General features: G+C 41.1%; 1 protein-coding gene across 2 annotated transcripts in view; it reads left to right on the forward strand.

The window, feature by feature from the left end:
- The window catches only part of Htr4 (5-hydroxytryptamine receptor 4), a 203,139-nt gene that overhangs the window by 97,823 nt on the left and 92,716 nt on the right, over nt 1-12,600 (forward strand). For both annotated transcript variants that reach the window (XM_042264017.2, XM_016003701.3), the window contains exons 3-4: nt 8,435-8,560; nt 9,842-10,042. In XM_042264017.2, the coding sequence (XP_042119951.2) occupies nt 8,435-8,560; nt 9,842-10,042 (327 nt within the window). The remainder of the gene's footprint in view (nt 1-8,434; nt 8,561-9,841; nt 10,043-12,600) is intronic.

A 12,600-nucleotide genomic window follows, 5' to 3' on the forward strand; every position in this document is an offset into this window, starting at 1 on the left:
GCCTCTGGCTTCTGTGTGCACCCACACCCACATGCACCTTACTCTTCTTCCACAAAATAGAAAAAAGACGTGGTTCAGGAAGAGCACCAGTGGCCCATAGGGTTGAAAAGCTAGAATCCCATGCTTGAGATTTTCAAAACCAAAATCTGTAATCGAAAAGGATACTCAGTGAATACCAAACATGAACACGAGAGAACTACTTTGAAGTGCTGACCACAAGTGCATTTGTTCTTTGACTGTCCACGTCCATCTTCTCTGCTCCCATCATAGTGTGAACTCCTTGAGGACAAGGACTTGGTCCATGTCCAGCCCAGAACTTGGCATATAGTTGCCACTCAGTGTGCATTAGATGGATGTTAAGACACCTGCTCTAACTTTCACAGTTGATCCATAAAGAAACTGAGGCTCAGAGAAAATAAGTGAATGTTTTAAAGTCACATAGCTTGTTATTAATAAAGCCAGGATAGAAACAAACACATTTGTAGCATAATATGTACCTCATGCTATTGTGCGGATAGGCTTCTGCAATTGATAACAATTATTTGTTGCTAACGTTGCCCTGGGACATTTGGTTTTATATAAACTAACTTATATAGAGTACCCAGGTTTAATCTTTTCTTTTTCTTTCACTAAGAACAGAGAAAATGTTAAACACAGACAGCAAGTTTGTAGCATTTCTTTACTAATGGGTCAAAAGATCTCGGAAAAAGAAATGGCAGAGAAATTTCTCACAGGAAAAGCTGTCAAGGAGCACATTTGGTGTAGATCACAGCTTGGTGGTGAGAACTGCCTAATTGTTCTTGACGGTATTCCTGGGTGTCAGAGGCCACCCATGGATCTAACACAGATTTTGAAAAAAATGGCTCCTGGTTTATTTTAATTGTTGCAACTAGAATTTATACTTCCTTTTGCCTAATTAGGAAAGTTCTCTCTACGGTTGAGTTGTGCTTGTCACTCAGAATTTAGTATTCAGCGTCTTCCAGCTCCTAAGTGGCATGCCACGGATGACCCGTGACATTGAACCTCTGGCCCACGTCCTTTAAGTACATATTCTTTGCAGCTAGAGGTCCTAGTCACAGACACTCTGAATATGTGTGTTTTCTTTTCCTAAGAGGAGAAAATCAACTCAGGGAGAGTGGTTCTGATGGGAAAAGTGAGCGATGTAGAGAATCTACCTGCTAAGGGTATATTCATAGCATCCCTTGTAGGTAAGAAAGGGACCTAAATTACTCAGCCCACCAACAGCACGGAAGTCTTGTACAGTAACATTCTGATGCATGCCCATCTGTATATTCTTTTTTAATTATTTTAATTAAAGCACAAATAGACAATTTACCAGTAATGTATTAAATGACTATAATTACACATCTCAGTAATAAGAAGTACATCCATAATGGTGTGAAACTATTATCATCAACACCATTTCCAGAACTTTTCCAGTACTCCAAAGGATAACTCTGCACCTATTAAGTAATAATTTCCCACTCCCCTGCATCCCCAGACCTGGGCAGTTTTTATTCCACTTTCTTTCCTTATGAATATATCTATTATCTGATTCTAATATAGGCAGAATCATGTAGTGGTCCTTTTGTTTCTGGTGCATCTCAACTAGTATGATATCTTTAGGCTACATCAATGTTGAAGCATATGTTACACCTTCATGCCTTTTATGGCAAAATAATATTCCAATACATATATACATTTACATATCTATTGCATTCTGATTATTTGTCTGTTCATGGGTATAAACCACTGGATTATGTCTACAGACTCTTATGAGTAATGCTGTCAGGAATATTGATATAAAATTACCCATTTGTATTCCTGTTCTCGGTTCTTTAAGAAACATATTTAGAATTGAATTTCTGGGTTCATGTGGTCATTCTGAGACATCAAGCTGTTTATATTCCCATCAGAGATACACATGGATTCCAAATTACCTATATTAATGATAACACTTGTTTTAATTTATTTTGTTCTGTTTTGATTGTAGTTATCCTACCAACTATGAATACATCTCTCAGTAGAGCCAGGTATATATATATACACACACATACATACATATATATATATATATATATATATATATATATATATATATATGGTTTTTCGAGACAGGACTTCTCTGTGTAGCTTTGCGCCTTTTTCTGGAGCTCACTTGGTAGCCCAGGCTGGCCTCGAACTCACAGAGATCCGCCTGCCTCTGCCTCCCGAGTGCTGGGATTAAAGGCGTGCACCACCACCGCCCAGCTCCAGGTATATTTTTAATGAGAATTAAAAAAAAATTCTTCTCTCATATATTACATTCACTGCAGTTCCCGTAGTCTCTTCCCCCCACCTCCCCCTGTCCCCGAGATCCACCAACCCAACCTCCCCTCAGACAAGAGCAGGCCTTCCAGAGACATAACAAAACCGCAATAAGACCAGCTACATATCATCACATCAAGGCTGGACAAGGCAACCCAGTAGGAAGAATAGGATAGGGCAGAGACAGCCCCACCCCCAGCTCCTACTATTAGGAATCCCACAGGAACCTGAGCTACCCAGTCATAACACATATTCAGAAGACCTAGGTGGGACCCCTACAGGCTCCCTGATTTCTGCAAGCCCCCAATGAGTCCTGGTCAGTTGATTCTCAAGGCCTTGTTCTGTGGTGTCCCTGACCCTTCTGGTTCCTTCCATCCTTTTTCCCTCTCCTTGGCAGGACTCCCGGAGCTCTCTCTAATGTTTGGGACTCTGCATCTGCTCCCATCAGTTCCTGAATGAAGTCTCTCTGGTCTCTTTGATGACATTTCTGCTAAGCCCTGGTCCCAGAACACTTTGTAGGCACGGCAAACTGTAGGTTGAAGGTTTTGTGGCTAGGTTGATGTCCCAATCCCTTCACTAGAGGTCCTGTCTGGTTACAGAAGGTGGCCAGTTCAGGCTCCGTGTCCCCATGACTAGGAGTCTTTGCTAGGGTTATTCTCATAGATTCTATATGGAGTTTCCATTGCACTAGATTTCTAACTCACTCCTGAAATGCACCCCAATTCCAATAATTTCTCCTGGAATTTTCTTCCCCCATACACCTGATTCCTCCTCTTTCCAACTCTACCCACCCCCAGTCCATTCATGAAATTATTCTTTTTCCCCTTCCCAGGGAGATCCCCTTAAGCCCTCCTTGTTACTTGGCCTCTCTGGGTCTGTGGATTGTAGCATGATTATCTTTTACTTTATGGCTAATATTCACTTATAAGTAAGTGCATGCTATCTTTGTCTTTCTGGGTCTGGGTTACCTCACTTGGGATGATGTTTTCTAGTTCCATCCACTTGTCTGAAAATTTCATGCTGTCATTGTTTTTAACAGCTGACTAGTGCTCCATTGTGTAATTGTACCACATTTTCTTTATCCATTCTTTGGTTGAGGGTTATCTAGGTTGTTTCTAGTTTCTTGTTATTATTGATAAAGATACTATGAACACAATTAAGCAACTATCCTTGTGACAGGATGGAGCATCCTTTGGGTATATACCCAGGAGTGGTATAGCTGGGTCTTGATTGAGATCAATTTCCAATTTTCTGAGAAACCACCATATTTATTTCCAAAGTGGCTGTACAAGTTTGTACTGACACCAGCAGTGGAGGAATGTTCCCCTTGCTCCACATCCTTTACAGCATGAGCTGTCACTTGTGTTTTTGATCATAGCCATTCTGGCAGGTGTAAGATGAAATCTCAAAGTTGTTTTGATTTGCATTTCCCTGATGGTTAAGGGTGTTGAACACTTCTTTAAGTGTTTCTCAGCTATTTGAGATTCCTCTGTTGAGGATTCTCTGTTACATCTGCACCCCATTTTTACCTAATTATTTGGTTTGTTGGTGTCTGGTTTCTTGAGTTCTTTATATATTTTGTATATTAGTCCCCTGTTTGATGTGTAGTCAGTGAAAATCTTTTCCCGTTCTGTGGACTGCCATTTTGCACTATTGTGGTATCCTTTACCTACAGAAGCTTTTCAGTTTCAAGAAGTTCCATTTATTAATCATTGATCTTAGTGCCTGTGCTACCGATGTTCTGTTCAGGAAGGTATCTCCTGTGCCAATGCATTCAAGGCTATTCCCCACTTTCTCTTCTATCAGGTTCACTGTATCTGGTTTTATGTTAAGGTCCACATTGATCCACTTGGACTTGAGTTTTGTGCAGGGTGATGGATATGGGTCTACATACTGACATTCAGTTATACCAGGACCATTTGTTAAAGATTCTTTTCCCCCATTGTTTATTTATAGCCATGGCTTCTTTATAAAAATTGGCTATTCATAAGTATATGGATTTATGTCATGGTCTTTGATTTGATTCCAGTGATCAATGTGTCTGTTTTTATGCCAATACCATGCAGTTTTTATTACTATAGCTCTGTAGTACAGGTGGAAATCAGGGATCATAATACATCCAGAACTCCTTTTATTGTATAGGAGCCAGGCATTCCTAAATAGTTTTTGCATTAGAAAATCAAAACAATTCCAGGAAGTCATTGAAGATTCTCTCTGGCAACGAGAAGGTTCTTATTAATATTTAACAGTCTTCTTCAGTGAGAGCCCTTGATTATAAATAAGTTATACTTGGAAGCTTCAAAAGTTCTGACATTCAGCTGCATACAAGATGGAGCCATACCACCAACATCTTAAAAATATTTTTGGTGTGGTGTGGTGTGGTGTGTGTGTGTGTGTGTGTGTGTGTGTGTGTGTGTGTGTTTATATACAAGCAGGTATAGGTGTGGGAGCACACACACACACTCACCTGGTAAATGCTGGGGTTGGTGGTATTACCTATGACTGGAGGACAAAGACAGGTGGATTCCTTTGGTTCCCTGGCCAACTAATCTAGCCAAATGACAAGCTCCAAGTTAACATTAGACTCTGTCTTAGAAATAAAATAAGACTCAGGAGGTCCTACTCAGAAGAGGGCGGGTCCTGAAACTGGAAGTTGGAAGCCGGAAGTGATGTTGGAAGCGGGAAGTGGTGCTGTGAGGACATGTTCCAAGGAAGCTGCAGGCTGGCTCAGCCAAAAAATTAAAATAAATAAATGAAATAAAATAAAATAAAATGAAGATAACATGGGGAAACAACCTCTGAGCTCCACACATGCCCACATAGGAGAGTACACCTCCACACACATCCCCAAACACAAAGCATTCTAACCCCCATCGACAGTCCTGATCTCCCTATCCTTTTGGAGCTAACACTACGTATTTTCTGACGTATCTGATGGTTTGTTTACTTTCTGTTCTGTTTTTCTTGTAGACACACTAAGCCTATCCTAGAGTTGAATGAATAAATGTGTTAATCTACCCTTATTTCAAATGGCATATGCCTTTTGATAGTTAAAAAATATCTTCTAAAAAATTTTGTCCCTGGAGCTTCTCTTCTTTAGATACTCCTGTATATTTTTAAAGAATGCTTTGAAATACAGTGAAGAATATGCCTCCCTTTGTGGAATAGTACATGTCTGTGACTCAGTCAGCAAGCTAGCAAGTACTTGTTGTGCACTGCACATACCCACACACCACACACTGTAGACTAGACACTTCACTGGCACTGGAAATCACAGTGAAAATAGAACCAAAGACAATCCGTGAGGTCAAGTTACAAAACAACTTAAACAGTCATTTCAGGTAGTCAACCCTGTGAAGATGGGAAATGTTTGTTGGCTACTGGACATGGCCTAAGGGTTGAACTTAATCAGACAAGAATGATAAGAATCAGTCAAACACCAAAAGCACATTTTATAGAAAATGGGTATCAGCACGAAAGAGACGGCACAGTGGATAAAAGCACTGTTGTTCTTCCAGAGGACTTGGGTTTGATTCCGAGCATCTATATATGATAGCTCATAAACCATCTGTAACTTCAGTTCCAGGGGATCTGACACCCTCTTTTGACCTCTATGGGCACCAAACACACATGGGTACATATATATATATATATATATATATATATATATATATATATATATATATATATATATATATGCAGGCAAAGTACTTGTGCACATAAACAGAATAAATATTTTTCAATTATAAAAAATAATGAGCATAAAATACAAGCCCTAGAGGAGGAAGATGATTCAGAGGGTCTCTGAATCTTTGAGTTAGAGCCTCAAAAGAGTATGTAGAAAATAAAACATTATCACTTTCTTCATTAGGCACTTTACCTCTCCATCAACATGGCTTAAGATAAAATTAGTTTTTCATGAGCAAATCACTGTGCTTTTATTTAATTAAATCTTCCCTATTCAGTGTTTGTGCTCTTGAAGGCCATAGCTTCAGAATGGAAGAGTTACTTAGGTGAACAATCCTTTTTGTGTGAACTCCAGACTTCAACATTCTAGTCAATGTAAAGAAAGAGTTCTCAGCAGAGTGAAGGGGCTGCCATGGTCCCCAGCTGGCTAAGGACCATTTCTTATCCCTATTGGCATACTTTCTTCCGGACTTGCCTAGAGGAAGACGTTGTGAACACGGTCAAATTTAGAACTAAGCTAACTCTGAATATTAGGGGTCTATGCCCATCTTAATTTTCCCATCAAAGAAGTGCAGTAAAGATGGGATGTTCTAACCTGGACGTGAGTGGGATGTCATGGGAAAGAGAGGAGCAGGAGATCCCAGCTGGATCAAGAACAGAGAGGGAGAACAAGGAATAAGAGACCATGATAAATGAAGACCACATGACAATAGGAAGAAGCAAAGTACTAGAGAGGTCCACAGAAATCCACAAAGATACCCCCATGATAGACTACTAGTAATGGTCGAGAGACAGCCTGAACTGACCTACTCTGGTGATAGGATGGCCAAACAACCTAATTGTCATGCTAGAAACCTCATCCAACAACAGAGGGAACCAGATGCAGAGATCCATGAACCCAAGTGGAGTTCCAGGAGTCCAACTGGCGAGAAAGAGGAGGGTTTGTATGAGTGAGAATTGTTGAGACCAAGGTTGGAAAAAGCACAGGGACAAATAGCCAAATGAATGGAAACACATGAACTATGAACCAATAGCTGAGGAGCCCCCAACTGGATCAGGCCCTCTGGATAAGTGAGATAGTTGATTGGCTTGATCTGTTTGGGAGGCATCCAGGCTGTGGGACCAGGTCCTATCCTCAGTGCATGAGTTGGCTGTTTGGAACCTGGGGCTTATACAGGGACACTTGGCTCAGCCTGGGAGAAGGGGACTGGACTTGCCTGGACTGAATCTACCAAGTTGAACTCAATCCCCAGGGGAGTCTTTGCCCTGGAGGAGATGGGAGTGGGGTGTGGGCTGAGGGGGAAGGTGGGGACAGGGAGTGAGGAAGGGGGATAACAAGGGAATTCATGGCTGATATGTAAAATTAAATTAAATTATAAAATAAAAATTTTTAAAAAAAGATGGGATGTTCTTGGTTCTAGGGACCTTGTGTTCCATATGTTGTGTTGAGAAGTGTCCTCTCTCAAAGCAGACACTAACTTATCCCAACAACTTTTCTTCCTCCAGTTTTCTGTGCTGATGTGTACAGTTCATGTCCAACAGTTTAAAAACCATTTCAAACTTCTTAAAAAGAATGTTTTGTGACATGAACATAATTGTTTCCTGCAGTTTCTGAGCAACCTGCAAATATTGTGCCTTCATCGAGAGGGAGCACTCACTTCAAGTTAATAAAACAAAATTCTGAGCTTACACTGGCAAGAGAGAATTTGTAGAGTCTAATCAGGTGCTGAAATGGACAAGACCATGGATTTGAAATGTCAAAGTGACATCAGGTGACAGTGAAGCCAGCACAGTCATGAAGTAGAAGATGTCCCTGAGCTTCTTGTCCTGTGGGCTTCACAGAACCTGAGTTCATTTGTGAATTGTCATAAGAACACCTTTTGAGTATGGCTGTCCCTCCCAAGACAACCCATCTATAAACCACGGCTTTTGCTTAAGCTAGACTGGGATACAGAAAGAAGTAGGTCCTTGTGTTCATGCAGACCTTGGTTTCAGTTACTACCATTCATGAATCGGCCATCTTCTCCTTCATCTGATCAATGATGCATTGAACACACATCAATGAATAAAACAACTGAGGTCCTTGTGTTACAGTGCTTGCACTGTAGATGAGGCAGGTATGCAAAACAGAAATTAACCAAGTCCATACCTGAGTACTCAACAAACTGAATCTCTGAAGGAAAAAAACAAAACAAAATAAAGTCATGCAGTTGAGGCTAGTGATTCACCTTCCCAGACCTCCTCTCATATGCTCCAGTCATCTGGAGAAGCCCAACAAGTGAGGCAGGCCTTGGCAAGTTTAGGTGCATAAAACAGGTTACTGCTGTCGATTGATGGTAATGTGAACTTCCTGAATATTGAAGGGGAGCAAATGAATTCCTTTCCAGTGTCATTGAGGCTCCCTCACATTTTTGTGTCTTGTTTTCCTCTTAACCTCCAGTTCCAAGGAGGGTTTCCAGTCCGTGAAGAAGGTCACACTGCTAACATTCCTCTCAGTGGTTATCCTGATGGCCATCCTGGGCAACCTGCTGGTGATGGTGGCTGTGTGCAGGGACAGGCAGCTCAGGTGAGCAGTACAAGGGACCCTCGTAGGAAACATGGGTGTCAGAGGGATCTTCCTTCAGTTGGCTCTGAATAATTTCTATTTTGATTTATCACATGCATGGGAATAGGTTTTGAAAAATAGAAAAGGGATCACACAATCCTTCAAACCCAACACTAACATAACCATAAGAGCACCCTGGGTTAATTCCATCCTGTCTGTTTAACTGTGCCATGTTGCATTTGTTTAAATAACTGTGGTATATATATATATATATATATATATATATATATATATATATATATATATATATATTCAATATGTGGTCAGTATATATCTCCTCCTGCTACCAATGGTTCAGGGAAGGCATGGGAAACTAATGATTAATATGGGGGAATAAATACTGGATCTACCACATTTTGCACATCACCAATGTCAACTCTGGCTATATTTACAATCACCTGAGATATTTTTCAAAATACTGATGTATGATATTGGTATGTCCTGTGCAATACTGTGGAAATATTTATATTTAAAAAGTAATTCACTGTTAAAAATCCAAGTTTAATTGGCCATTCTGTACCTTATGTAGCAATCTTCGGTGGAGGAGAATGCTATCTACCCATGGTTTTTGTCTAACTGATCTGGGTCGAACCCTGGGCACTGATGTTTGCTAAAATCCACCAGGTATTTCCAGTGTGTAGCCTGGACTAAGGCACATCGGCCCATGAAGGGAGAGATGAGCTAAAGGTAGCGCCTCTCTAAGCAGGACACGCCCTGAACCAGTGACGAGGCAAAGAAGGTGCAATGCAGAGTTTTGCCTGGGGTCACACATGTAGGGGGTACACAAGAGGTCACCCTAGGAGCTGCAGGTGGTAGCTTGACACTGTCTGTGAGGACAGCATCTTGAGAGGGCTCTCTGGGAGGGCCTAAGCCAGGACCAGAGCCAGGGTGGGCGGTGGTGACTAGAGTAGGTGGGAAAGAGCCTACTCTACTGTGTGGAGCCTCGGAATGGCTCTCAATACACTGGCAGTCTCTGCTAAGGCCAGAAGAGCCAGAAAGCTGAGGAAAAGATGTCTTTGGGTGTGAAATGAGTCTGGAGAAGTCGGGAGAGGCTGGACCACAGAGAATCTCCTTGGCCGTGGTGCACGAGGGGAAACTGAGTCTTGCGGCTTATTTTTAATGTGTGACTTTTCTTTCCTTTTCTACCTCCCTTCTTTCCTTCCTTCCATTTCCCCCAATTCTTCCCCCCATTCCTTTCCACATCCTCCCCTGGCCACCTTGCTTGTACCTTTTCACTTACAGGAAAATAAAAACCAATTATTTCATTGTGTCCCTTGCCTTTGCTGATCTGCTGGTTTCGGTGCTGGTGATGCCCTTTGGTGCCATTGAGCTGGTTCAAGACACCTTGATTTATGAGCGTACGTTTTGCCTGGTCCGGACCTCTCTGGATGTCCTACTCACTACAGCATCGATTTTTCACCTGTGCTGCATCTCACTGGATAGGTAAGAGCAGGGCAAGGTGCAGAATGGAATGCCCTTGACACCAGTGTGACCTAGCAGATATTACCTTCCTTTCCTTACTACCTCATCTCCCGAAATTGGTCCCAGACACGGATGTAGAAGTTCAGTGATTCTTGCACCAGGGCAGTGCTTGTGGAGGACTTCTTCTCAGTCAGGCACTCTTAGAGATTTTGAAGAGCTAAAGGTTGCATAGAGTTAACTGTGTAGATAGGTATCTTCAGCCAAGTTCATTTCCAACTTTATATTGATGACAGGGACGAAATGCTAAGGGAGCCAGGTGGCCAGAGTTAGTGCACATGCCCAGGAGGCTATGGACCAGTTCTGAATGATCTCACTGTGTTCGGACATAACCTTCTCCTAAAATATGCGCATATAACAAGTAAGATCTAGGAAAGTGCATGTGATCATGGGGGAGTTTTTTCCCTATTAAGTTAAAGTTGATTACAAAATCTCCAATAATTGCTGACTTAAAAATTCAGCTTATAATATCCCAATATATATTGTAGGGATTTTTGTTTGTTTGTGTGTTTGTTTTTATACTTTAGGGTGCCTAATGGTTGCCACCTTGGCCTCATTTATTGGGAATGTATATTTATCAGCTCTTTCCATTCTCCAATTTCTGTTCATGTTCATGGAATAACTAACGAAAGAATATACTTTAAAAATCATATGACTCTGAGAACATATGTGGCTTAGGAGCTAGAACCCAGAAGAAAATGTAGGGTTAAAGTTTCATGAGCTTAGATTGTCAGGAATAACATCTCACTTTCTCTCCAGCTATCCATAGACCTATATCCCCTGGCTTGGGAGAGATGCATTTCTTAAGTTGAGGATTTAGAAAAATAAATTAGCCAAGTTAGAGGATGTTATGTCTCTAAAATAGTCACCTTTAAACAGTAATAATAATGATTTCTTTGAAAATTACTCATCTGAGGTGGGTCCTTAAGAATTTAAATCTTCTGTGACAACAACAGATTCACCTCTTTTCTTATGAGAGCACTGACTGGAATGGCAGATGTGACAGTGACAGTCTCCTCCTCCTCCTCCGCCTCCTCCGCCTCCTCCTCCTCCTCCTCCTCCTCCTTCTATTCTTTTTGTTCATTAGTTTTGTTTTTCAAGACAGAGTTTCTCTGTGTAACGGGTCTGGTTGTCCTGGAACTTAATTTGCAGACCAGGCTGGCCTTGAACTCACAGAGATCCACCTGCCTCTGCCTCCCAAATGTTGGGATTAGAGCATTCCCCACCACAACCCAGCCAGCAAGCCTCCTCTGTTTAAATCACTTTTTTTTCTGACAAGAACACAAAGTTGAATTGCCTAGGTTCTGTGCATGTATAATGAGACTCCACTGCATAGATAGAGAGGTGCACAGTTGAGCTGGTAGCCAACAGTAAGACCTACCATGAGTCATAATTAGACATTTCTTCATCTTAGCTCATTTACAATCAGACATTAGTGTGTGAAGGACATTTTGAAGACATTGGCTACTATATGAAATTTCATATTACAGAAAATAAAGTATGAGAAAGGAGAAAATACAGGGACATCCTGCATATGATCAGTGCTACAATGGTCTGTGAGACTAGACATAATATAGGAACTTAGAAAAAAGCAAGGCTGGGGATAAAGGGAAGCTGGAAGTCAGTGAGATTTTTGGCAAAAGCTAGGGGAAGAAAATGATCCATGCAGAAAATAAAAATGAGAGAAAATTCATCTCACTGCTGAAGAGAGCAGACAACCCCAAGACCAGGGCTGAAGGTCTCCCATGGGGGGTTGGCTTTCGATTTCCAGATTTAAGCTTACACTCCCTCATGAACATTTCTTCAAGTAGGCTCACACTGTAGTGATTGGACACTAAAAGCCATCTGTTTTTAAATGTGAGAGATTTAACTTTAAATTTCAGCTTTGTCAGGTTTTGCCACTGAGATTGGCAGTGAGTTAATAAGACTTTCTGAGTTTCACTTTTTCTTTGTCTCAAAAAAATAAAATGGAGGATAAAGACCTGATCTTGCAGGATTGCAGTCAGGAAGAAATGAGCTCAGCTGCCTGAGGGGGAACATTGTCCACTATGACTCAGTCCTGCTGTGAGCGGAAAGTGCTACCCGAGCTAATCACCATCTGTCTTTTTTACTTCTCTCAAGACACCAGAGCATCCTCTAATTGTTCTCCTCACACTGACTTATCCATCTATTCTCACTTATAAGATCAAACAAATGTCAGCTTTCAACAGCAACTCTGAGCATTGCTGCTTGTCTGGGACTTTCAACAGCTGCTTGCTTTGAGATATAACCACATTGCTTGATGTAGATAATTTTTAAATTTAATTCAATTAATTTTTAATTCAATTTAATTTATTTAGCAATTCATAAATGTAAGTATTGTATTTATGGTATTTATATCCAACCATCTTCCTACTTCAACAACCCCCCATGCCCTGCTTCCACACTCCCCCGACACCATACTGAATCTATTTAGTGTCACTCATATGTATATGTGTTTAAGGCTAAAGACTTGGCACTGGATAACCTATCAGGGGGTTCAT

The sequence above is a fragment of the Peromyscus maniculatus genome, chromosome 19 (genome assembly GCF_049852395.1).
Source record: "Peromyscus maniculatus bairdii isolate BWxNUB_F1_BW_parent chromosome 19, HU_Pman_BW_mat_3.1, whole genome shotgun sequence".
NCBI lineage: Eukaryota > Metazoa > Chordata > Mammalia > Rodentia > Cricetidae > Peromyscus > Peromyscus maniculatus.